Genomic DNA, 27193 nt, shown 5'->3' on the forward strand with positions numbered 1-27193 from the left:
GCAGCGCTTCACAACATTTTCTTCTATTGGTGATGCAAACATGATCACATGCTAATATAGCAGGTTTCAAAATGAGTAAGCAGTATGTTATTTATATAATTGCTATTATTCAATTTAAAAAAAATGTTGATGCGTTAAATTTAAGCATGAAGGAACTTGACTGATCTATGTTGGGAATTTAGAAAAGCATTGGGCTATATAATTTTTAAACAGTTATTTCATTCAAATATTTTTTTTCTTTTGATGTGATAAAATTAGTGGGAAAATGGAACACTGGAACCTTTCAAACAAAAACATAAGCCTCACAAACCAAAGCTGCACGTCTACTGCTCATTTAACAGATGACAGACTCGGCGATCAGGCCTTCTCACATTCACTCACAGCGCACCCGAGAAAGAGAGATAGTCAATAGCACGGTTCAGTGTAATTGAGCAAGAGTGAATGGCAATCGATTTCAATCCCACCTCAATCCTTTCTGAGGTGGCTCAATTTTTAGCTCTCTGATATGACAGTGCGAAGAATGGCCGAGAAAGTGTGAACTCATCAGAGGGCATCTGAGGCCAAAGGTAACATTGGGCTTAATAACACTTAATAATAGTTGCAATAACTGAAAAAAAAAATACACTAACAGTTCATTTCGGTCCTTAAATTTCACCATTTAAAAGAGTCATGAACTGAGAAATCAAAATTCCTTTAAACCTTTGACAAGAGGTTATTGTTTACATTTTTTGTTTGTTTATTTTTGCAAGTTTCAGAGCTCTAAACTTTCTTGTTGGTCTAAAAACAGCTGGAACTACTCTATGATGTGATAGCATGAAGAAGATCAACGCCTGCTTCTACATCACTGCCTGTTTTTAGCCACGCCCATCGATTCGCACGTGTAGTAGGAAATGACAACAGTGACAAATGCAGGTCTACGCAGAAACCAAACGACAAATTTTAAGAAACTTTATATTTAATTAAGTTACAGACCACATCAGTAAGGACTCGTCCTTTTGTTCACTCCACTTTACCGCAAATTCGTTTACAAGCTGAAAGATGATGCAGTGCCGACTAAATTGCATTCGACAGTAATGTTGCAACACAAGTGCAATTGTTTTTATTATGTGATCACTAATTGCTTTATCTGTTATTACTGATCGTTTGAGATGTACGGAGTATTTATGTGTTTTTAACCTAAATCACAGCAGTATCCATCTGTGAAGGATGTAGGCTGTCAAACATACACAACGTATATCAATCATAGTACTGGCCGTTTACTTCCGAGTCTACAACTTCTTCACGCCTTTTCAAACAGAGCTTCTGATGAGGGGGTCAAAAACAGGACAGAAAATAGCTTGTTACTTCTAAATTGTTTTCTGATGTAAAAATAATGTTATAAGTGGACCTCAGAGAACAGTACAAAATAATAATAAAAGGGCCATTCATGATCCCTTTAACAGCTCTGGGACTTTTTATATCACTCTGCTTGTTTTGAGATATGTCCAGCTGCAGACCCACAGCGTTAAACTAAAAGAAAAGTTACTTATTGATGGACGTATGATGTGCGCTTTGAACGTCGACCATTTCAACATGACTGTGATAATGGTTGAAAATCAGCTCAGGAATTGCAGTGGGTTGCAACATCCAATTCCCCAAATGAGCCTGATAAAACACAATTCAATTTTACACAACCAGAAAGACAGCGAATGCAGATGTACCCAATTAAAAATGTAATCGGTTTTATTAAAACAATTTAATAGTGCTGCGTATGAACAAAACAAACACTCAGTCTTTTTTTCTTTTTTTTTTTGTATTTCACATAATAAAAAATAAAACCATGCTTTTTTTTTCCTTTCACATTTAGCTATTACAACAACTAACTATAAATCATATTTCTCTTATTTGGCATGAACCGAAAAAAGTGCATACACTTTCAGTCTCCAGTGACGTCTTTAACAGAATATTTGTGGACTTTTTGAATAACCTATCCTAAATAAAGGAGAAACAGCAGAGTGAGTACATTATCTATTCAGTGCAATGTATTCATGTATTGACACACAGGTTCTCCAATTAACAAGCTGATATCATTTCTGCCAGCAGCATTTGGTCATTTAGCTCTACCTAAACTGTATCTCGTCTAACTGGTTAAAAGATGATTGTTTATAATGTTTGAGCACTGAACAACAGTACTGCATTTACAAAAAAAAAAAAAAAAAGAAATAACCACATACATTATTACAAAACAGGGATTTTAACATCCTTCCTAAACAGGAAGCTTTGTAAGAGACGTGAAATAAAATCCAAGCAGATATAGAAATGCATATGTAAGAAAGAGTAGTACATAAACATCTCTATGTACTTTACACAAATTCAGTCTATAGCCAACAGAAACTGTTAAGACGCTTGAGGTAATATGAACGTAAGCTGGTAAAAAAAACACAAAAATGACAAATACAGAACTGCGGAGATGCAAAAACTAGTTTAAGTTAGTGTCATTGTTATTGTTGAGATAGAATTTGTTCATAAACAAATCAAACCTTCAGCTTGAATAAGAATATTTGTATAGGTCAGCGCTGCTCAGTCCTGACTCTGCAGGAAGGTACAGTAGATCTCCAGGAACAAAGACAAAGATAAAACACTTTAAACAGGTGTTTAAATAGTAAAATCTGAGAGTAAATTCCTTTCATTCACACAAACTTAACCATTTACATGACAACAATGCCACACAAAACCACAATATGGGATAAATAATCAGTACTGCCAGACAAACAAAAAACAATCAGTGATCTAATAGGCTGAAAACATGCTCCACTGAGTGAGCCCCTGGTGGATTGTTACAGTAAACACGATGTAAACGTAGTATTGTTAGTGTGCTAACTGACGCTAGCATCGTGACACTGGCATAACTCACCAGTACAGTGCTAGACAACGCACAGGCGTGCTAACTAAACTTTGCACTGGAGTGTGCAAGCGGCATAGCTTTTTTTGTGCCCGGTATCCCAGCATTACCCAAATTTAGCATCACAGTGCTAAGTGCTAAATGAACCGTTAGCACAGAGGTCGACATCAAGGGGCATCGATATTCTAAGTGCTATGAGAACCACAGATCTCTTAGGGTGAAGATATTAAAAGAGTACCCTCTTTTATAGTGTATGGGATACACAAGAGAAGGGGGGGCTGTTAACAAGTGTAACAGACTGCTGCTCAAACGCCTTTCATTCATCTCTCTTCCTCAGCTGCATTGGAGTTTCTGAGAATGACCTGAGAATTGAACAGAAAGAGAGTTTGAAAGGTATTTACAATGATTAAGTGGTTAATTTAGGCTGAAAGCAAATCAAACGATAAACAATAATAGACTGTTATCACCTGCCATGATGTAGAGGGAAGTGGCTCTGCACTGGCGTTGTCTGACTGCTGCTAGGGCTCATTAGCATTGCGCTGTAGATGTTAGACGCCACCACCAGTATGCAAAGCAGGATGGGACCAAAGATGGCACCCTCCAAACCTAAATAGTACGCACCACCTGCTACCGCAAGGCCGGTCAGATACGGGTGTCCACCTCTGCATATACACATAATATTAATGCAAATTATGGGAGGGTGCGGTATACAAATATATACAAACGAGCTGAGAACAAATGTTGTTGATACAGACTGATAAATAAAACCATCAACATTCAAAGAGGAATATTCTGGGTTAGGGAATAATGACGAAATGGTAAACTGTCCGTTTGGCTGACATTTGGTCATCAAGTAAAAAAAGTCAAACACACCCTGATATATCGGAGTATATGGCCGTGTCCACGAAGTATGTTGGCAGCAGATGGCAGAAGAGCAGCAGCAGAGCTTTAACTCCCTCTGCCTGTGCCAGCCACAAATCCAACACCGCTGGCAGCGCCGCCCAGTACGTCCCCAAAAACGGCACCGCACCCAAGATTGCTGCCATTGCTGCAGAGAGACGAAGACAGACAAAAATGAAAACATAACCTTGGGGTCAGCAAGATTTGATTTTATTATTAAGCTCACCAAGGCTTTAATATAATATACTATAATATTGGTAAATATTATTACAATTTAAAATAACAATATTCTATTTTAATGCAATTTAGAATGTCATTTATTTTTGGGGGGATGGCAAAGCTGAATTTTCTGCAGTCATTACTCCAGTATTTAATGTCACATTATTCTTCAGAAATTATTCCAATATGCTGATTTGCTCAAGAAAAAGATTTGCCCTTTTTTTTTTTTTTTTTTTTTTGCAGAAGTATGCAAATACACATGCTGACAGGCAGGTAGGAAAGTCAATTTGATTGGACAAACATTTCTTAGTCCTACTCCTTTCACAGAATATTAGTGCTGTCAAACGATTAATCGCAAAAGTTTGTTTACATAAAATATGTATGCGTACTGTGTTTATTATGTATATATAAATATGTATTAAGTATAAAATTTGAAACTATTTACATGTATATACATTTATATATTTATTTAACTTATATTCTATTCCAAAACTTTGTATATATATTCATGTATGTGTTTGTATTTATATATACATAATTATACACAGTACACACTCATATATCGTGTAAACAATCACCTATTTCACCTTTAAGAGCCATCTTTTAATTTAAATTAGATTTGCAACAGCCCATATTTATAATGACTTTTTAAAATATAATAGAAATACTCCCAAGACAACATCCAGAAACCTGATATTTTCTGTTCAGAGCTGCATCACAAACACTGTCAGTGTGAACATGCAGAACACGTGGTGGGAAACATGCCTAAGACAGGAAGAGGAGAGTCTTTTATGTCTGTTTATTTTAGTCTCACCTGAGGGGATGAAGACGATGTTGATGCCAAATATTGTGTGAGTAAGCCAAGTATAAAGGCCATAGAATCCAGCCATCTTCAGAGAGGCATCAAACACACCCCTGTACAGAAAACAGAGTGAGACAGAGGGCTGAGTCAGAGTCAATCAGTTTCTCTGTGATCGCGCTCATGAAAACAGGTCTAATGGAATTCTCTGATTTCTCAGCATCAGCAAACACACTGAGCTTAGACAGGAAACAGTGAATTCCTCTCCTCGTTTCACTTTCACAGCTTCTGGCATTGTCTATGATGGGAAATGTGCTTGTGAATGTAACTTTTTTTATCCAAGCCAATTACATTATGCTAATTTCTACTGGAGAAACCTGAAGTTAAGCATCATGCTCAAGGACGCCACAGTGCTTCTGCAGATCTGTGACCCCATTCATTCTCCATTTTCGGGGTCACCCTTACCTGCAGATGACTGAACCCTCCAAATTTTTAACCAGCATATTATTCCCAGTCAATTTCACCCCCATTTCAGTTCCGATCATGATTGCTGTTAAATGAACTGTTCAAATGGGGAAATGGCAGAAAAAGCAGAACAGTCTTGCCCTCTTGTGGTGATCACGAAGTACAGTATATAGTACAGTATATATTACTGGTGTTAATGGCATAGTTCAGCCAATAGTCATTTACTCACCATAGTCATTGCAATCCCCTACAAATGTCTTTCTTCTACAGAACACAAAAAAATTATTTCGGGGAAAAAAATATTCCAACCCAACTGATTTTACTCTATGAAAATAAAATTCTAAATATCTTCTTTTGTGTTCCACAGAAGTAAGAAAATTATACACATCTGGAATGACATGAGGTTGAGTAAATGATGACAAGATTTTCATTTTTTTGGTTAAATCTCTAAGTCTATATCATCAAATTTCTGCTTCCCTTATGTGTGTGTATATAAATTTATATACACACTTCCACTGCAAGTGGATTACAAATTATTGCATTTACTTTTACAAACTGATGGACAATTCAGAGTTATTGCTAGTGAGGATATTCTTTTTATACTTTTAAAATGCCTGTGAAAGACTGTGGTTCTCAACCAGGGGCTGGGGCCCACTAGCGGACCTCTGTAAACTTCCAAGGTGGTCGCACGATGATTTAGGGGTGAGCGATATGGAAGATAATATAATAATCACAAATTTTTTATTTAATTTTTTTAACTTTGAAATATCCCGATTCACGGTTTATCACAATTATTTGTTATTTTTGCAAGTTGTCTGAGCATAACAGCAAAACTAATTTCCCTATTATAAATCTTTCAAGTTAAGAAAAAAAAGGCAGATATTTAGCTCAAAGTGGGCAAAGATAAAAAATCTGTGTCATTATTTTATCTTTGTTAATAAATATAAGAACAAATATACACATTACAACTACACATAATATAGAAATAAAACAAACAGTGCTTTATTTTCAGGTACAGTAGTGTATTTAGCAGGAGCATTTAAGAAACGGAATCAACAAATATCAAAATAAAACATTTCATAAACCGATTCCTAAAGCAACTGTTTTAAAGGGGGGGTGAAATGCTATTTCATGCATACTGAGTTTTTTACACTGTTAAAGAGTTGGATTCCAATGCTAGACATAGACAATTTAAAAAAATTAAGTTGTACGTTTGAAGGAGTATTTTTGTTCCCAAAATACTCCTTCCGGTTTGTCACAAGTTTCGGGTTTCGAGTATGGCTCTGTGTGACATTAGATGGAGCGGAATTTCCTTATATGGATCCTGAGGGCACTTCTGCCGGAAGAGCACGCGCTCCCGTATAGCAGAGCACTGAGAGCACAACAGACTTCACTGATCAGAGCGAGAGCGTCACGAAATGTCACAAAAGAAGTGTGTTTTTGGTTGCCAGGGCAAGACAACCCTGCACAGATTACCAAAAAAAAAAAAACAGCATTATGGGACCAGTGGATGGAGTTTATTTTTACAGAGCATCAACGGAGTTGTGCAAGTGTTTGTGTTTGTTCCCTGCATTTCGAAGATACTTGTTTTATAAACAAGGCCCAGTTTGACGATGGATTTGCGTATCGTTTATTTCTTAAGGATGATGCAATCCCAACGAAAAAGGGTCACGATCGTGTGTTGGAACCGCAGGCGGTGAGTAAAACTGCTTCAAATATCTCTGCCTTCTTGTTAGTGCGTCCCCTCCCATGCCGGAGACCCGGGTTCGAGCCCCGCTCGGAGCGAGTCGTTGATGCTGCTGCTCTCGTTCAGTTTCAGCCTCGGGATCTGATTCTGGATCATAAATATATGCTGAATCTGACTGTTAGCCATGGTTTGTTTTGGATGATGGTTTTGTCCTCACGATAATGTCACATGCTCTCAACGCAAAAGCTTACTGGCGCTCGTGATTTTTTAGCTCCGCCCACACGTCACGCCTCCAGCCGGTCGTGTTTTTCCTGGAAAAATCGGTACAGACTATCTTTCTCTTATGAATATAATAAAACTAAAGACTTTTTGGAGTTATGAAGGATGCAGTACTACTCTATAGGTACTCAAGATTAACAGGATATTGAGTGAAAACGAGCATTTCACCCCCCCTTTAAAGTCCTTCAGTCAAGAGCAGTAAGTGATTTTTCTTGTTTTGTTGTTTTATTAATGTTAAAGGAATAGTTCTGTCTGTCATTTCTGTCATAGTGTTTTATTTTTATACCATCATTTACTCACTCAAAAGTAGTTTTAAACCTGAATGAGTTTCTTTTTCTGACGAACATAATGTAAATGCTATTTTGAAGAACGTGGAAAACCAAACAGTTGCTGGTCCACGCTGAATTTAGGAACAAATTGTATGGAAGTCGCTGTGGACCAGCAACTGTTTGGAATACGCAGATTCTTCAAAATATGAAGGATCTTGGTAAACCACAGATCCATGTGGACATGGTGTACCTGATAGCCTCTTCCACAGACTGTCCTACAATGTTTGAAGAGGGTCCAGGTTGGGAGAGGGGTGTGAGGCTGATAACCCATTTCACAGGTTTGTAGTATTCGCCACTGGAGCTCAGCAGGTAAAAAAGCGTGGTCAGAAAAATCACCTATGCATCCAGAACAACTATTAGTATTTAAAACCCACCACTAATATCCAATCACATCAATCTATGTGTGTATTACCAGAGACAGGGCGAAGTTGAGCAGTGCGGAGCCGCTGTGGAACAGTACGGTGAGCAGCGTGGTTGTTGTGGATATCAGCAAGCCAACATTTCGACTCATCACCACCCACAGAGACTCCAATATCTAGCGCAGAAGACAACATATTCATCAATCTGTCAAACAAAGACACTCCCCACCACACACACACAGGAGCCTAACCGAGAGCAGCGTCTCGATATTCTCCTGAACGAATGAGGCGATGTCCTGCCAGTCCAGTATGTCCCCGAGCCAGCTGTTCTGCCTGTGCATATGTAGCTTGTGTCCACGGGGTCGTCCAGAGTGAGTCATGTTCTACAACACAGAAACACAGACTGGAATACAACCAACAACATGTCAGTGAGTGAGTGTGTCACTGAGTAAGGTTTTGTTATTACCTTCACAATCCAGGACTGATAGAGACGGTCCCACAGTTCCAGAACTTGTTTTTCAATCACAGCTGTGTTGTTTACTTTATCACCCAACATCTTATGAAGCTACAACACACACACACTAAAAATCACTCACATAATAACTGATTCATACTGTCTCTGTAAACGGTTAAAGGCATGCCCATAAAATTTGATTTAAAGATTTAATTTCATAATTAAATTACTTAAATGTTATTTCAGAAAAGAAAAGAAAAAACATTCATGTTTAATGAAAATGCAATAACTATACCTCTGAAACAACTTTTTAAACCCTACTGTCAATGCCTTTATGATTTTTTTCCTCATAACTAACCAAGGCGGGTCACGTGAATATGCACATGCTTGTGAAAAAGAAGTGCACTGAATTATTGCACACTTGTAGCATACTTAAAATCTTAAAAGCATTTTTTTTTAAATGCACTTGGAGCTACCGTATTTTCCGGACTATAAGTCACACTTTTTTTCATAGTTTGGCTGGTCCTGCGACTTATAGTCAGGTGTGACTTATTTATCAAAATTAATTTGATATAAACCGAGAGAAATGAACCAATAAACATTACCGTCTACAAAAGCGAGAGGGCGCTCTATGGTGCTCAGTGCTCCTGTAGTCTACACTGAACACACAGAGCACCCTCTCGCGGCTGGAGACGGTAATGTTTTCTCTTGGTTCTTGGTTCTAAATAAATGCGACTTTTAGTCCAGTGCGACTTATATATGTTTTTTTCCTCATCATGACGTATTTTTGGACTGATGCGACTTAGGCCCAATCCCAATTCTATTTTATACCCCTCCCCCACTTGTCAACGCTGCCCCACGACTTTTATTAAATACAGTTTAAATACTGAATCGCTACATTATATTTTCCAGCAGCGTGAGGATACAATCGCTGTTTTTAAATAAACTCACTCTAAAAAGATAAACGCACAGACGCGAATACAAGCAACCTCCATTTCTCTCTCTCTCCCTCTCTCTCGTATAGGCAATATTTGAGAAAATGGTTTAGCGATTTCTAATTATTGGGAGGTTTAATCTATGGCAGTTATCGCCCTGATCAGACATATGCTGTGGCACTATCATGCAGTCTGTAGCAAATATTAGCGATTTTTTGCAAACATTTCTTTGAGTAACATGACTGTTAATATGAACTCACTATTGAATGTAACATAATGTTAAAATCTTTATTTATGCCAAAAAAGCTTACATTTATGTGTCTTTTTGTTGTCTGTAGCAGCCATGTTGCTGAGATAATTCATACCCCATTGTTTGAAGTGTAATGCTGAAAAATCTTCGTTTGAAGGGCTATCTGGCCCTTCCCCTTACCCCTAGCCCTCCAACCAAAAGAGAATCGAGACAGGGAAAGGGGAAGGGCTAAGGGTTTGAATTTGGATTGGGCCTTATACTCAGGTGCGACTTATAGTCTGAAAAATACGGTAATATAATTGAAATAAATTAAATAAAAGTCCACTTAAGTTTACTTGAAAAGAGGACATTTGTAATAATGTCAAATTAAAATATTTTATCTAAATCATTTTTAATAATCTGTAGTGTGTTATTCAGTATTGCATTTAAAGTTAATATATTTTAAATGTACTAAATTGCAGCTTCAACATTACAAATATATTTAAATACATGACAAATAGGTTTCAAGAGATTCAAATATATTTTAGTACAATATAGTGTTTTATTTTAAAGAACAAAATGAGTAATTATAAAATTACAAACAGTATAAAAATTGATTTTACGTGGATAAATAAAAGCACCCTAAAGTTTGGAATATTGCATTAAATATATATTAACATGCAATTAAGAGTATATTATTTCCATAATTAGTCATCTTTTTTTTAAAGATTTTTCTAAAGTACTCTTCTTTTCCACAAGGGCGTATTCAAAATAAGGACAATGGCATATGAGAACACAAATTGCAGTTATAATAACTTGCAGTTGTTTTCTCTCCCAAAGCAATCATATTACTACAGAAGTCTTGGAATATATCCTAAGATTCATATGAATTACTTTTATGGTTTTTGTAATGGTGCTTATTTTGTCATTTCACAGCCCTTGGTCACCATTCACTTTCATTTTATCAGTCTCTTCAAATGTTATGGATGTTGTTCCATATAGCTTCAACAGCACTCATCTCTTAACTCTGACCTTGTGTGTGATCCATTCTCTCCCATGTTGGTAAACATTTGTGGCAGCCGAGTTTAGAGCCTTCTGGACAACTTGGGCCTCTGGGAGCCAACTACACACACACACACACACACACACACACATACAAACAGTCAGTTGCGCAACATTTCGAGAAGATTCCTAACTTCTAGTGAGAGATAAGTGTGTGTTTCAGCTTACTTGGCCCACTCTGGGTGGTTGGACACAGTCTCATTGATCAAGTTACTGGTGACCTCTATGATATGAACACTCTCTTGGTGCACCTGTGAACAAAAATACAATTGGTGAGAGATGATGCGTACAGAGCATGGGATAAGTCACGGATCACGTCCGTCACGCAGTGGAAAAATCGGCCCAAGGACAGTGGCTTGGAAACACTGTACCATAGCTGTGAGCAGCAAGGCCATGAGCAGTGTGCCAGTTACCAGCAGGAAGATAATGAAAATACTGATCAGCTTATCCAAAGAGCGCTCCAGCCACACTATCATCTGCAAAGAAGGAGAGAAAGAGAGTTCAGTAAGTTTCCACAAACTAAATCTGATCATACATGCAAGTGTGTGACAACACAGAAACCTTCTTCCCTCTGCCAAACCTGAGAAACAATGCTGTGTTCTTTGGTTATGAATACTAAAAAAGTAAAATGCTCACCTCTTTCAGTGAAAAAATACAGTTCACCCAACAAGAAATATTATACTTGTGTTTATCCCACAGTATTTCAAGTCGTCATACACAATTGCATTGTGTGAAGAAGAGACAGAAATTAAGATTAAAGGGGTGGTTTACTACTTTTTCTAGGCTTGATTGTGTTTATGGGGTGCAGTCCAATATGGATTACTTTTCCCATAATTTACCTTTATTTTACACCACTCTGTTCCTTCTTCTATGAATGCCTCGATGAATTCCTGGTTTTTATGAAGCCCCTCCCTCAGATATACGCAATGGGCTCAGATTGGTTAGCTGGCCCAGTATATTGTGATTTGCTAAACGCCTAGTGTAATCCAGGAAGGCCACGCCGCTCACCTCACAGCCTTGCCCCTTTATTGCATGTTCCCAGGGGGCGGGGTTTGTCAGTTTCAGGGTTTGTGATGTCACCAATCCAGTAAGTAACTTGTTGTAGTCACTACAGGCAGTAACTGTAGCCATTAAACTGCCGCAATTGTAAAAGACAATATACACATTACCTAAGGTTAAAAAAGTAAAATCCCAATCAACCACCCCTTAAAAATAAAGGTTCCCTTTAAAATATTAACAGAGGGTCCATGGATCAGTTTTGAATGTCAGGAGTTCAGTTATGCAGCCTAAATTTCATTTTTAGATAGAACCCTGTGAAAGTATTAATAGTAAACATCATGATGAAAACCAAAATCATGCTGACCTTTTTTTTTTTTTTTAAACTGCTCTGACATCTGCTAACTTGTTGGATGAAATGGGCTAACAGCAACGCTGATGATCATCTTGTCAGGAAACAGTGAGGGGTTGCAAACAGGAGGAGGTGGACATATTTTTGTTTTTGGCAGGTGGACTCGGTTTCTCTGCTCACCCAGCTTCTGTCGGCCCTGCGGGCGGCACTTGCATATTTAATCTTGTTCTCTGATTCCGTTAGTGCTATAAATGTTAACATCACACACAAACCTGGTAATGTTGATGACGGATTAGTTTATTCTGTTAATAAAATCGAAAAAAAAAAAAAATTAAAAGAAAAGAATTACTCGTCTAAGACTAATATGCAGTTTAAAAGCAATGCTGGCAAATGCAGCAGGATTCCTGAGGGGAGGGACATACTATCAGACCTGAAAATAACTTCACCATCTGCTCCTGACGAGCCACAGTCAGACTCATCTTAATCTGACACAACCCATGAGATGCTACTGCACATGGAACATTTACAACGGCATAAATCAGAAAGTAATACAAAGAACAAAAACAATAAAGCTATTTGGTACTTTGTAATATTTGAAATCTAATTTATTCCTTTGATGGCAAAGCTGAATTTTCAGCATCCATTAATCCAGTCTTCAGCACAACAAGATCCTTCAGAAATCTGTCTAATTCGTTGATTTGGTACTCAAGAAACATTTACTATTAACATTAGGGGTGCACGATATATATCGGCATATTATTAATGTGCATCTCGTCAGTAAAGCTATTTCACACAGAGCCATTGTTAACTGACAAGCTGCTTGTATGCTCGTATTGTACTACCCACTGTTTTAGTAGGAGGTAGGAAAATCTGACAGCGTAGAACAAATTGACATAATACCAGTTATCTAATCAGCGGTAAATACCATCAGGTTCGTGATTTCACATAGAGCAGCTGTTATTACACAGAGCCATTGTTAACTGACAAGCTGCGCAAATCCACGTTCATTATCAGTTGGATTATCAGCTTGTCAGTTAACAATGGCTCTGTGTAATAACAGCTGCTCTATGTGAAATCACGAACCTGATGGTATTTACTGCTGATTAGATAACCGGTGTTATGTCAATTTGTCCTATGCTGTCAGATTTTCCTACCTCCCACTAAAACAGTGGGTAGTACAATACGACAACGAAAAATGCTACTGTAAAGTTATGGTTTATTAACGTCTACACCTACCACAACCCTAAACCTACCCTTAAAGTACTGCAAATACAGTAATTATGTGTTATATTCGTGGTTGTAGCTAGAAGGGATACAGCTACAGGAAACCAACAAAAACTATTATTTTCTACCAATTAGATTACGTTTTTATTAAAGTCTACACCTACCCCAACCCTAAACCTACCCTTACAGTAATGCAGATACATTAAATTAAATTGTTTAGCATGAGAAAAAAGGACACGATATTGATGTGCGCATGCGCAGTAAACCCGGGTAGGAAAATCTAACGGGTAGGATATCGGCTTTACTGACTAGATGCGCATTAATCATTGGCCGATATATATCGTGCACCGCTAATTAACATTTTTCCACACACTCTCAAAAATCAAAACATCACAAGCAAGATGAAAACAGTGTAACAAATTTATTGAAAATAAAACTAAACCAAAAAAAAAAACAAGGCATCAAGGCAGAGTTTCGGTCACATGTTGACAATTTCAATGGCAAGCTCCAATTTGATGTATACTATTCATTGCTTTAAATGTAGACGTTGTGGTCATTTTCTAATTTTTTCTTTATTACTTTATATTGTTATATCTTGTCAAGCCGGATATTGATATTGTGCTCCCATTAGTGACACTCACGCGGTGTTTGCATACTTTTTTATCACAGATGAAGTGAATTAAATGCAATATTTGTCAAATACACAGATGTTTCAGAAACATTTTCATGAGCAACAGAAACTCTTTTTATTTACTGCTTGTCATGTGGTGAACCTGGCCAATCGTAAAACAGCTGTGTCGTCCTCAGCACACCAGCAGTCGCTCTGGAGAAACAGGTGAGAGTCTCAAGTCGGACAAAATTTCTAACCAAAGTCGAACGCCCCTTTCGTTAGCTTGGCATTGCAATTGATCAGCATTGTTTGCCTTGTTTGTTTTCAGTAAATTGCTTGCACTGCTTTCATCTCACTTGAGACTTTTCAATTTTTTAGTGTGTGCGACCTTTTTTCAGGTATTTTACTTTTTTTGGGAACCTTTTTTGTTCTATGCACCTCGGTTGGATTGTTCTGAAGGTGCGGTGATTCTCTGGCCTTTTTCCTATTTTTATTGTTGAAACCATGAAACTTTTTTTAAGGATTGTTCAATACATAGAAAGTTCAAAAGATTTACAACTGTGTAAATTTTCATCAATTGAATTAGGCCTGTGTAGTGTGCATGTAGAGCACTGCAAATCATTCACTTATACCTTTACCAGTAGGCAGCTCACTAATTATTGGGGCAAAGCTTGTCTGTCTACTTAAAACCAAACCCAAGAAAACCCCTTTACCAAACCCACCCACACCAGAAGTACTCCACAACGCCACCAGCCTTGGTCTCACAGACCAAAGCATCCCCTCTCCCAAACCTCCATGCCCACTATCTGTTCTCTTCCTGCATGCATCTCACACACTCTGAAGGCAACCAACCCAACACATCTAGAGCTGTGGAACAGACCGTGGACTTCCTCAGGGTTTTGTTCTGCATGTTTTCTGACAGTTAGTATGTCAGCATTTCAGTCACATCCAGAGTCACACGCTCCTTTCCACAGCACAAACAGCCATAAGCCAGTGAGCGAAGCAGAGCTCAAAGATGGAGGGGTGAAGTGGAGAGGGGGAAAGCATCACTCCAAAGCTTTTAATGGGAGCGCACACTGTCATTCTTTCATTCTCTTCCCCTTTTTCTTTTCTTTCTCTTGTATACCTGCCAGCACAAATAATTTACCTGCTTGTTAAGCCAATGCCAGAGCTTTGTGGGGGGAGACAGAGAGACACACGGTTATTAGAAACAACCAATCAGTATCCAGGAAAGCAGCAAACATCAACGTGGTTTCAAGGCAAAAAACAGAACAAGACCGGACAGTGACGTTACAAACAGAGATTCATATTGAACAATAAAGACAAGGTGTGATGCGGTGGCCTTTATTAGGGACAAAAAAATTACTGCTATAATTATCCTCTTTAGAGTGTCCTCATCTTTTTTTTACCTCATTTTATTCATGTGCAAATCGGTGGGCGGGGCTAAACATGCAGTGATGTAGGAGGCTGCATTGACCTTCTTCTGTGGAGGCGGTGCTTAGCCACACTATTATGTCATGAAGTGGCACATTCCACATCTTGTCTTTTTGGCAGATTGGCTCCAATGTAAGCTTCTTTTAGCCTTTACGAGAAAGTTTTGAGTTCTGATACTTACAGACTTTTTTTATAGGTATCAAAAGATCAAGGGAATTATGATTTCAAGTTCACGACACCTTTAAATGGACTTTCCTCTGAGATCAAAATCACAACTCACAGCAAATGTATGTCTTGGATTGCTTGTGTAATTTATTTCATTGAAGGTCATATTATAATTCTTACAATTTCATTGAAGTCATGTATTATTTTGTAGTTCCTTGTTTAGTCAGCAGTTATTAGCTAGTAACAGTTTAATGTTCTCAAGCTAATATTACTCTCGTTTGCTTCTTGGTGAGTGGTAATTTCGGATCCTGCATGTTTTTAATACATTTGCACATAAGAGCATGTGGGACTCAGCATGCTAAAGAATTAGAGAAGGCACAACTAAATTAATCTACTGGATTTCTATGGGGTCAGGAAGGAGTGGGCAAATGCTTTCTTAAAGGTATGGGATTTCATCTAGACTGACTGCAACAGTGGGCTTTCATTCTCTTTAGACCGTCCAAAGATCAAACCCACTAAAATGAAAGTGACATCGGCATGGGTTGGTCTTGAGTTGACTTCCTCATGTCACAAACCTCAAACAATAGACAACAAAAAAAAATTTAAACTACCAAATCACTGTGCACGGACTTAAAATAGTTACTCTTGATTCGAACTGAGTACTTGAGCAGATTTGAGAGACAGGAAATATGTACCAACTATTAGGTTAATAACATTTCCTTACAGAATTACTCGTTCACATTGAAAACCAATTCTGTTAAACATTCATTTAGTTCCCAAATGCCTCTACAAGAAATGATATAAACAGAAACATCCACATCTGCTCTTCATTGCTTTTATTCTGTCAGTTATGAATACTTCTGGTCTTAGTCGTGTGAATAAAAGGGAATTAGCAAGCCACAACCACATTCAGTTCCTCTTTATAATCATAGATTTGTGTCACCTAAATGTGTGCATGTGGCAACAACTACCAGCAAGCAAGTGTTGTGAAGGATAGTGGGTCAAGAGACAGGTGAGTGCTTGTGTGTGTGTGTAACTATACAAGATATTACCTTAGTGTCGACCCGAAGCAAGAACTGAGCTAGGCCTTTGATTGGTCCAGGCAGAAGAGCATCCTGTCTGTCTTTGACAAATGTCTCAGAAGTACCCCACCATTTCACTAGTGTCCGCCAGATGAAGTCCTTCATCCCAAAATGGACAACCATCTTCTTCAGGGCCCAAACTGGAAAATATGACACCCATCCATGAAATCATGCATACTATCCCACACTTGTGACCTGAGAACCATGAACACAAAATTTACCAGCAACAGGGATGGGAAGTAACTGTAAGATCCAGAGGTTGAGCCAGATCTGCACCAGCACTATAGCCCACGCAAGCAGCACAAAGTAAATATCACTGGCCTTCTCTTTGTGCTGGATTCCCCTGAAGTCTAGTCTGCTATGCCGCCGGGATGAGGGAATGCTAAAGAGTCTCTTCGGGGGGTCCATTGCTTCTGTTAGGGCCAGACAAAATCTTTACTTATGATGATAGAATCATGATATGATTATGATAAAATGCTTAAATATCGGGGGAAAATATCGGTAAATCGATATATCAGATCGATATATGAAGAATGCTGGTAATCAAAAAAGTTGATGGCCCCCATTACCTTCCATAGTATTGCTTTCCCTACTATGGAAGTAATTTGTGACCAACAAGTGTTTGGTTCTACAAAATTCTTTAAAATATCTTTCTTTTTTTTTGCATTCAGCATAAAGTTTGGAAGAGCATGAGGGCAAATAAATGACGACAAAGAAAAATGATTTCTTTAACTCAAATGAGACACTATAAACACAGGATCATGAGCTTCTCAAATGTAAAAGAAAACAATGCCACATGCCAAACACTCACATTCATGCAGCAAAATAGACTATATGCTTATTAAATAAAAATGCACACACTTCTGAAAGTCAGTCATAACCTGACCCACACAAAATCTTGCACATTTAAACCATTTCTGCAGAATCCCACAGATTATCCCTCAAAGTGGGAAAGAGCTCTGCAAATAACTTCAAACATCTACTTGAATTTGAATTAACTCAGCATAAGTGATCTGTTATCTTTTTTGGGTCACCTTTGGATGGTTCTTTGGTGCTCTTCTCTTCCTGGATCTTTTCAGCATGGCTGACATTACTGCAGGAGATTGCCATGAAGATTGTATTAGCAGCAAAGGAGAGCACCTGACCAGAGAGCTCACCTACACATAGAGAAGAGAGGAGTAAGAGTCAGAGGACATCAAGAACAGAGGTAAAACAAGTGAGAGCCTCTTCACCTTTCCCTGGAACCGCAGGCTTCTCCTGAGAACCCACTATTAGCAGTAACACCACCACCACAAACACAGGCACACGCCAAGACCCTGTCAGAGAAACTGGGCAAAAAGAGAGATTTTTAGCATTCCTTCACTGACAGGACTGAAGGTTAATACTAAATCCCAAACAGAGCCATTCACCAGTTCAAAACACAAAGGTCTTACCCAGGTAGAAAATAAGTGCTGCCCATACAGGCACAGACAGTGTACGCAAGCAACCTTCCATCCCAGGCGTCCACTTAAATGCCACAGCCAACACATAGCCCACAACTAAAGTGCCAACCTAAGAAAAAGAAAGACAGAGAACACATGGGCATCTCTGGTAACCACTGTGCCTGCACCAAATATCTGCCACCAATCTATTTATAAATCACAAAAACCCTCAGTATGTTCACAGCCCTCACAGGCACTCCGAGGGTGTTATCAGCACACACTTCAATGAAGTGGGTCAAAGGAATTGTTTTCCCAAATAAGAAAATCTGTCATATTTGTGTTATAATGATCAAATAAAGTATATCGTTTATCATTTCCTGGTTCCTGTTCTTTCAAAATAGAGCCAGTATCCCTGCCAGCTTTAATTTTTTTTTCTTATTATTAGGTGATCACAAGGTACTGCTGGATGGGGATTTTGGGGCCAAATAACAATTTAGACTAATTATAGACCACATGACATGTAAGAATTAAATTAAGCACTTCAGAGAGAACTTCAAACTAAAAATCAGATACTGAGGTTATTAAATTGAAAGTCAGGGTGAAATTGAAACCTTTAGAGTTCTTGTAACCTTTAGAAGAACTTAAAATATGTCTTATGATCTATCATCTGGCCTGTGTGTAGCCTAAGGGACATATTTTTAGCATCTTGGGATGCCATGATCCAATTCCCATTCATTTACTAAACATCAGTTCTAGATAAACTGACATTCACATGGTCAGTTATGTTCATGAATACATTTCTATACAAACATATTTGCACATGGTTATGTTGTCCAAAGCCAGATGTGGCAATACAGAGGTTGACAGATTTGCAATGCAGGCAAAACATATGTTTTTCTAATGGATGGAAGAGAGACAGAATGTGACACCCAATGATAGTGCTCAACAACACTAACAGAAAATTATTTAGCTTTAAACACAATATGTGGCCCTGGACCACAAATATGGTAAACATTTTTTTGATATTGCAATGTATTCTTCATCTGAGAGCTGAATGAATAAGCTGATGTATGGTTTTTGTTAGGATAAGACAATATTTGGCCAACATACAACTATTTGAAAATCTAGAATCTGACGGTGAAAAAAATCAAAATATAGAAAATTGCCTTTAAAGTTTTTCCAAATTAAGTTCTTCACAATGCATATGACTACTCAGAAATTAAATTGAGATATATTTATGCTAAGAAATTTACAAAATATCTTGATGGAAAATGATCTTTACTTAATATCCTAATTTTAATCCTAAATTAATTTTTGCATAAAATAAAAATAGATAATTTTGACCCATACTGTACTGTATTGGTCCAGGGGGTCACATAAAGTATATATTGCACGAATCATTATAATATCAAACTTTGTTGCAAAATGTAAGTTTCATATTTATGAATGTTATAATATTATCATTACTAAATGTACATCAATTCATGAATTATTCTTTTATCTAAGTAGGAATGAAGTTGAAGTCCCTGTCCCACAAGTTGCCAGTCATCCACCTGTACATTGTCTGACAGGAGGCGTGTCTCTGTCCCATTCAAAGACAGAACTCACCCACGCCGCGCTGAAACAATCCAGGCCGAGACAGATGACCGTGCAGACGTGACTGAGGATCACCTGCATGCCAATGACGCTCCAGAACAGATAGAGGAAATAAAGCAGGGGAACACCGGCCCCAACAGCCAGCAGTACATTGAGCCGATCTATGACCAGTCCTCCCAGAGTTTCCACCCCGTAGTTCACGCACCACACCGGCACCAATAGAGTCCCAACCACTATCGGTGTGCCGCTGTCCTGCAGGCTGCTGAGCCAGGAGCGGCCAAGGCGGGCGAGCGAGTATTTGAAGGGGTGCAGAAAAGTGCCGCACAGCACCGCCCAAAGCAGCGGCCGCAGAAAAGCCTCCAGGATGAAGTAGACCAACACCGCTGCTCCGCAACAGATCGCCACGAAGATCATCGCTCCCGTGTTGTAGAAGGCCTGTTTGATGTTTTTGTCGAACTTCAGGGACGTCTGCTGGCTCAGTAGGTGGCTCACCATCCCGACTGCTGGCTGAACGGTCTCGCTGAACGAGACGTAGTGTGGCCGGCTGGTGCGCGGGGTGTCCGGCTCGGTGGCCTCGCCTGGACCAGGGTCCTCTGTGTCTGCCATGCTCGCTGGCGTCGCTCCGTTTCAGTCCGGAGGATCCAATGGAACTGCGGGCTGGGCAAAGAGTGACGCAGCTTGTATGATGAAGTCTGGGAAATGTAGTCAAGTTACGGTGGTTTTACAGCCTACCACTCTTGTGTGTGTGTTGTTGTTGTTTTTTAATGTAGGCGCTGGTGGTTTGTTATCTCTTAAAGTGATAGTTCACCCAAAATGAGAATTGTCAACATTTACTCGCCATTATACGGTTCCCTTTAATGCACTAGAAGTCTTACACAGCATTTACTATAATACAATGGTAAACAGCGCTGTTCAAAAAAAAATTGTTTTAAGAAGGAGAAAGTAAATCAAACAGGTTTGGAACTAAATTTAAACTATGTTAATAGAATCAGTTTGTAGTTTGAAAAGTCACAAAATGGAGGGAAAATTCCGTAAAAAAACTATTCTGTGATAATCTGATTATAAAGGATATTATGTGTTCAAAATAATATACTACAATACAACTATTTATTTAATGAATCGTTTGAGTGAGTGACTCGCTCGTAGCACAACAAAAATACTTATCGCCATCTACTGGCGTGACAAGCTAAACTACAGAAAAGGTGACTGGATGAATTAGTGAACAAATTGATTTTATTTATTACTATTCTTCAAGGTGCTGTCATGACAAGTACATCAAGTTCAGACCCCGGCAAAACGTTCTCAGTTAATCCAGTCAAATATGACAATTTCTTACACATTTCAGCTGTCTTTCAAAGCTTTATTAAAAAGTGCAGTACGTGTCGTGGTCAGGATCATCAAACAGGTATCTTTTTCTCTTTCTTTTTCTTTCAATTAAAGCACGTTTAAAATCCCAATGGTTCACAGTCTTTCACTATGCACACTCATTGTTGCATATTCTCTAAATTTCTAAAGTATATTAAAATATAACAGACATTGTTCTTTGACTAGTGGCATTTAATGTCTCCATTCATGCTACATAACATGATTACCTCTGGCTGGCACACATCAAAATCAAAATCGCATCACTCCTCCAAATAGATATCCTCATATACCTTAAGGTAAATATAACAACGTATTTAAAACTAAATTCTAAACATCTTTACATGTTGCTCTTCAGTTTGCTATACAAATGTTATTACAGAACATTTTCAAAGAACACCAAATAATTAGCAGAAAACAATCGCACACTAACTGCTGTGATTCAAATCTTTCTGCACAGGCAGTTGTCAGTTCTTGGACTATTTCTAAGATTTACAATGGCATGAAGTCCTTGGTATAGATTAGAAAGTCTTCAATTCACTAAAATGGAAACCAGATGACTCTCTCCTGGACTGGTTCTGTTCCTAATCTAAATGGCTCAGATGAGGCTTGCATTTGCTGGCATGCATCATCAAATACTGAGCTGGCAATGCTGGCTAACTGGAAGGCAGAGATGTTTTATGAATACATTGCATGTGTGTGCAGAGCACCTCTACTGAGATTTGGCAAAACATATTCCATTCAACAGAACGAGGCATTTCATTTCTCCGTAGAGTTCTGTAGTGGGACATTGTGAGTTATGATATGTGCCACTGTAGAGATACGGTCACACTTATCAATGTTCAGCAAGTTTTTGTTGGAGAAATCAAGTCATTTCAACAGGAATCATTGTTTTGGAATTTTTATGTGAGGGCAAAAGATTTCCCCACACAGATTTCGCAAAGGGATTAGGTTTAGATTCACAGCTTTGACCAACAGAAAGCTGCTTGGTTTGACAGTGATATACAACGGACTTTCTTGAATGCTAATTTTTTACTGAAAGTCGACCAGTGTGACTGCACTTTAAGTATAGTGAATATTAACATTAATTTGGCTCAGACTGTTTCAACTACTGTAGGCTATACCTACCTTAACATAGCATTTGAGGTTTTTCTACTCTTTCATTAAAATAAAATATATTGTAATACATAATAAGTGTATGGTTGACCCTCTCTCCTCTAAATGAGAATCATTGGTTGTATATGAATGAATATTAATCCACAGTCCAAATACCTTTCTAGTGTACGTAAATTGAGGATATTATAACTGCAATGTATTGCTACCTGTTTCTAATACTGTTAAGTTGGCACACAGTCATGCTATAGTGGCTCCATAGTTTTTCATTAATTTCTTCTCTCAGTGACACGGCTTTCCTGGTTATGGTGTGCCCATCAGCAGGTAGAAGGTAAGAGCAACGATGAGGAGGAGGCAGAAGGGAGAGGAGAATGTCTGATAGGCTGTGGCAGGCATGAAAATGTCCTCATATTTATAGATGCTAATCATGCGATCTGACACCGGTGGGGAGTCGATGTCATGCCTTGTGATGGAACCTGAGAAGAAAGACGGAACAATATCCCTATAAATTGGGCAATATAAAATTTGTAGCCCTAATTGAATACTTTAAAATGAAAATTTGCTGCCACTTCACTCAATCCAAGATGTAGATTTGGAGAGTTTTTTTTTAATTGTATTACATAATCTCTTACAGCATTACATTACCTTGGTCTCAAGTGAATACTTTGCAGTGAATGTGCGCCATCAGTTCAAACAGCTGACAAAAGCATCACAATAACCCACATGATTCCAGTCCATCAATTAATGTCTTAAAATGCATGTTTATAAGCGACAAATCCATCAAGGAATTTACCTTTTAACCATCACTTCTGGCCAAAATAGCCCATTAATACCAATACTCCTCCAATGAGAAAAGTCTGTCTTCTGTTGTCCTCTCACATCCAAATCCACTGAATACTTGTTTAAAGGTTTTTTTTTTTTTTTGCTTGTAAAATATGTGTATATTTCTCTCATGAGTCAGACCTTTTCACTGGAGTAAGCAATATTGTGGATAGATGACTCTTATTTTAGCCAGAAGCAATGGTTTAAAGGTAAAAAACATCTTGATGGTTTTGTTTATCAGAAAAACAAACCGCTTCTGCTTGACAAGACATTATTTGATGGAGTAAAGTCATGTTACGTTATTGTGATGTTTTTATCTGCTGTTTAGACTCGAAATTCTGTAAACACCTATCACCTATCAATGCAATGACATTTTTTTTTTCAAATCCTGTATGATGAAGAAATAAACTCATCTAAATCTTGGATGGCCTGAGGGTGAGTACATTTTAGTTTTGAATGTTTTGTTGTTGTATGAACTACTCTTTTGAAGCCAGGCTGTATGTGTTCACCTTGTATGGCAGGTCCCCAAGCGAACAGATAGTACCAGCTGAGGTGCAGGTCCACCAGCGTCTCCTCCCGTGGCACGTGAAGAGGCCGTTTGAAGCGGCACGTGACACGATTGTTTTCAAAGATGCCCTCCTCATCCCGAGCTGGGTTGCGCTTGATCTCTTTGGCCCACTGACCCACATTGTAGAAATGATGTATCCGTACACGTCCATTATCGTCATGAACACAGCCCATGACATCATCACCTCCCTACAAGAACAATATCATTGTGTATTTCTTAGCATTCATTGACACCAAATATATATATATATATATATATATATATATATATATATATATATATATATATATATATATATATATATATATATATATATATATATATATATATATATTAGTGGTGGTCCATTATTGGCGTTAACGTACCTGGTTAATGGGAGACTCTTATCGGGCGATAAAAAATTATCTATTCTCAAAGTATATATATATAATCCCTCTCTCCTTACCATTTTTTTGTCAGAGGAGAAACCGACAGCAACCCATCCATCAGTGTCTGCACTCATCTCGAATTCCACATCTGTACCAATGCGTCTGAAACTCAGGAAGTAGTCACAGGTCTCTGCGTCACAGCCTGGTTTGCCATATCTACAGAAACAGAAGAGAGACAAAGTGATGACTTTTTATTTTTGAGTAAACTTACTCCTGTATGAACAATTATCAACACAGACCTACAAAGATCCATGATGTGCATGTCTATTTTATGTATATATTATGAGTGTACTGGACAGCATGGCAGACTGCAGCTTGATTCTGCATTACTGCATGCAATGCACAGTCTGATGCCACAATAACCCATTGTTTTTTATTCAACTGAACCTTTATTCCATGCACTCACCTGATGCATCCTTTGGTTATTCCACAGTCACTAACTTTGATGCGGGCAAATGGGTCTACAGGAGGTGCAGCTGGGAAGGGGTAACCTATTTGAGACATTAGACAACAACACATTAATCAACCAGTTTCAGCTAGTCCTGCTACTAAAATATATATTAATTATGTCATATATTTGTATGTTACATTTAAATTTTACTTAATACACTGTAAAGTGGGAGGGGCAACTTAGCTTTAGCCTAAGCTTTGGGTAATATAGTTTAAAATGGTTAAAGTTATATAGTTGTAATTAAAGTTTTCATAATATAGTATGTTGTGTAATACTATTTTCAGACACAAACACACACAATGGTAATAAACAATAATTTACACTGTCTTGCATTTTATATTATTATAGGACATGACATACACTACTGTTCAAAGGTTTGGCAATAAAGACATTTATAAATGTTACAATCTATTTCAATTTCAATAAATGCTGTTCTTTTGACATGTCTATTCGTCAAATAATCCAAAATAAAATGTTCACGGTTTCCATGAAAATACAGAGCTATTTTCTGCATTGATAATAATAAGGAATGTTTCTTGAGCACCAAACCAGTGTATTTGAATTATTTCTGAAGGATCATGTGACACTAAAGACTGGACAAAAACAATACAATCTTACCAACCCCAAACCTTTGAATGGTAGTGTATTTTCTATTGTTTTGTACATTATACATGACACTGTAAAATTCACACATTTTTGCTTTTAAGAACTATCCAAAACATGTGTTACACAGCTGTACCTACAATTCTTGGCCAGTCATGGGGCAATAAGAGTTTATATTCTATTCTATTTTGTTCTATTCTATTCGATGCGTTGCAACTTCATTAATCACTATCTGAGTATCTGCAGTTTATAAAAAAAGTGGATTACAAAATAGGAGAGTTGGGAAAGCCTGTGGGTAACTGGTCTGGATGTGAGTTTCACAGACTTTTGGGTGCTGACCAAGGTGCTGATGTTGAACCATATGAATGCAAATGATTATATTAGTGAATCAAAACCAATCTCTCATAAAGGTATTGCTAATAATGATCACTAACAGACAACACTAGTAATTAATAGGCCTGTGTTCGAGGGAGGGCATCAGACATGGACCATTCAGTGAGCCTAAGAACTGCACTCTTGTATACTGAGTGAGAAACAACACAAAACCAGCATTCATGACTTCAGATTAAGCGCAGTCGTTATATCCCATCGTACCTTCGTCTGAGAGGTATCTGGACTCGAGGAACTCGGAGGCGAATGTGCTGTAGGAATCCTTATGGTGTTCTTCGTGCCCCGGCTCTCCATGTTCTCCATGACCGGCCCGCAGCACATTATCATCGGTAGGGCTGGCAGAAACCGCATCCAGCAGAACGGAGATCTGCAGCAGCGGATGCAGAAGAAACATGATTGGAAATGATACGCTAATTGTTATTGTACGAGCGAAGAGACTCTGGTCTGACTTAGTAGTCGTCGCATTCCAGTACTGATGATTGATAACGAATAATATAATGTAGCTAATTAAATCGCTTTCATGATAAAACGTTTCGGTTGGTCTGCGGGGGAGGGGGTGCTGAGAGGAGAGTGACTCGGGTGCCGTTAATGAATAGGGCCAAACCAATCCGCTTATGGTGGGATTTGTAACCGATAGCGATGTTGCTTGATAATGACACGGCGCACAGTGATAGTTTCAGCTGTATACACTATTTAGCAATAGTATTTATTTCCTTATTATTACATGATTGTACATTTTCTGAATCATTAGGACCGTCGCACACTGTTTTGACACATTATGTCTCCCCTCTCTGGTCGTGTTTTCTTCGCCTTGCAAGTCAATCGATAGAGATTGTCAGTATTGCGTTCCAATAGCATCGCACTACGTGTGGAAATCAATTGCAGGCTCACACACACTGTATAAATTCAAAATGTTTAAAAGGAAAAGAATGTAAAAACAGCAAAACATTCGAATTGGTTAAATTTAAGTTCTAAACGTTTTAATATATGTAACATTTTTAAAGACATAAACTGGCCTAATTCTACTGTAAAAAACGTAAATGGTTTATATATGTTAAATGGTTAAAATAATATATGAATAAACTTATCATTCACAGTTTAAAAAGGTACTTTTAACAAGGCAATAATTACATTTATACGATAAAATATCGTTGCAGTGTGGTATTATGAAGTAAGAACTACCTTATAATTTATGTCAAATAAAAGTTTTTTTTCCAGAATTATATATATATAAAATCTTATTTTAGTTCTCAGTCGAGATGCATTACATGTTGTTTAGTTAATGTTTATATGATTTTTAGCGTCTTTATATATTTTGTTTATTTATTGTAGGTAGCAGTTTTTAACAATTTTGGTAAAGTTTTTTATTTTATTTATCGGTTAGTTGCTGTGGAGCCAATTTAAATGAATTAAACGCCATCTTGCGACTTTTCTTTGCACCACCAGATATATTATAATGCATTTTACAGTAACAAACAGATTGTATAAGGCTTGTGTATAATATTATAAAAATGACATCCCTTTAAACTTATTGGAACATTGTGATTAAATTTATGTTATGGAAAAATTCTGGGAACCCATTCTTAGATTTACGTGTTTAAATCTAAAATGGTATTTATACATTCTTTTAAACCAATAGCTTTTGTGCTTTTCACGGTGACATGGGAGAGAATGTAAACCTCCCGTCAACCACAAGATGGCAGTGTTTCATTTCTAAACAGAAAAGATATGGCGAAGGATTCATATGATGTGATTAATATACTGCACCATGAATCTACAACTTTTGAATTTTGCAGAAATATAGGGAATTATGATGCTTATGCAATATTGAAACTATTTACTATAGTGTACATTTAAATCGTCCTTTTATTTTTGGTCGCACTGAAACAGATTTGCATGTATTCCCTTTATATCATTTGCACCATTCTTTCCTTCTCATGTTTCAACAACCCCCAGTCACATTATTTCACTATATATT

The 27193-nt window shown here is 37.8% G+C and overlaps 2 protein-coding genes across 3 annotated transcripts; both read right to left on the minus strand.

Annotated features, from left to right (window-relative positions):
* Positions 1–1697: 1697 nt before the first annotated feature.
* On the minus strand, positions 1698–20140 carry tmem245 (transmembrane protein 245). 2 transcript variants are annotated; one of them, XM_052578761.1, is made up of 18 exons: positions 19491–20140; positions 17895–18012; positions 17694–17789; positions 17496–17618; positions 16683–16874; positions 16432–16601; positions 14928–14951; positions 10970–11074; positions 10767–10849; positions 10569–10659; positions 8385–8483; positions 8170–8301; positions 7972–8094; positions 7750–7895; positions 4815–4915; positions 3755–3929; positions 3349–3543; positions 1698–3243 (listed from the first exon to the last, which is right to left on the minus strand). In XM_052578761.1, exons 1-18 carry the CDS (start codon positions 20082–20084, stop codon positions 3198–3200), a joined length of 2613 nt encoding a protein of 870 aa, XP_052434721.1. In that variant the 5' UTR covers positions 20085–20140; the 3' UTR covers positions 1698–3197. The 2 variants fall into 2 exon arrangements, with proteins under 2 accessions (XP_052434721.1, XP_052434722.1); XM_052578762.1 differs by lacking the exon at positions 14928–14951 and having other exon boundaries at positions 19491–20139.
* A 553-nt stretch (positions 20141–20693) lies between these two features.
* On the minus strand, positions 20694–25793 carry LOC127975027 (DOMON domain-containing protein FRRS1L-like). Its single transcript, XM_052578763.1, has 5 exons — positions 25420–25793; positions 24178–24262; positions 23789–23927; positions 23285–23531; positions 20694–22429 (listed from the first exon to the last, which is right to left on the minus strand). Exons 1-5 carry the CDS (start codon positions 25607–25609, stop codon positions 22257–22259), a joined length of 834 nt encoding a protein of 277 aa, XP_052434723.1. The 5' UTR covers positions 25610–25793; the 3' UTR covers positions 20694–22256.
* Between the last annotated feature and the right edge of the window lie 1400 nt (positions 25794–27193).

The sequence above is a fragment of the Carassius gibelio genome, chromosome B16 (assembly GCF_023724105.1).
Source record: "Carassius gibelio isolate Cgi1373 ecotype wild population from Czech Republic chromosome B16, carGib1.2-hapl.c, whole genome shotgun sequence".
Taxonomy (NCBI): Eukaryota; Metazoa; Chordata; class Actinopteri; order Cypriniformes; family Cyprinidae; genus Carassius; species Carassius gibelio.

Excerpts from the sequence above, each read along its gene's own strand:
- tmem245 (XM_052578761.1), bottom strand. The coding sequence starts at position 20,084 with ATGGCAGACACAGAGGACCCTGGTCCAGGCGAGGCCACCGAGCCGGAC. Across the intron at positions 11,075-14,927 it reads GGCATTGGCTTAACAAGCAG|ATGATAGTGTGGCTGGAGCG; the intron begins GTAAATTATTTG and ends CCTTCTTTGCAG. Across the intron at positions 8,302-8,384 it reads ATCAGTCCTGGATTGTGAAG|AACATGACTCACTCTGGACG; the intron begins GTAATAACAAAA and ends TCTGTGTTGTAG.
- LOC127975027 (XM_052578763.1), bottom strand. The coding sequence starts at position 25,609 with ATGTTTCTTCTGCATCCGCTGCTGCAGATCTCCGTTCTGCTGGATGCG. Across the intron at positions 24,263-25,419 it reads CAGATACCTCTCAGACGAAG|GTTACCCCTTCCCAGCTGCA; the intron begins GTACGATGGGAT and ends TGTCTCAAATAG. Across the intron at positions 23,928-24,177 it reads ATAACCAAAGGATGCATCAG|ATATGGCAAACCAGGCTGTG; the intron begins GTGAGTGCATGG and ends CTGTTTCTGTAG.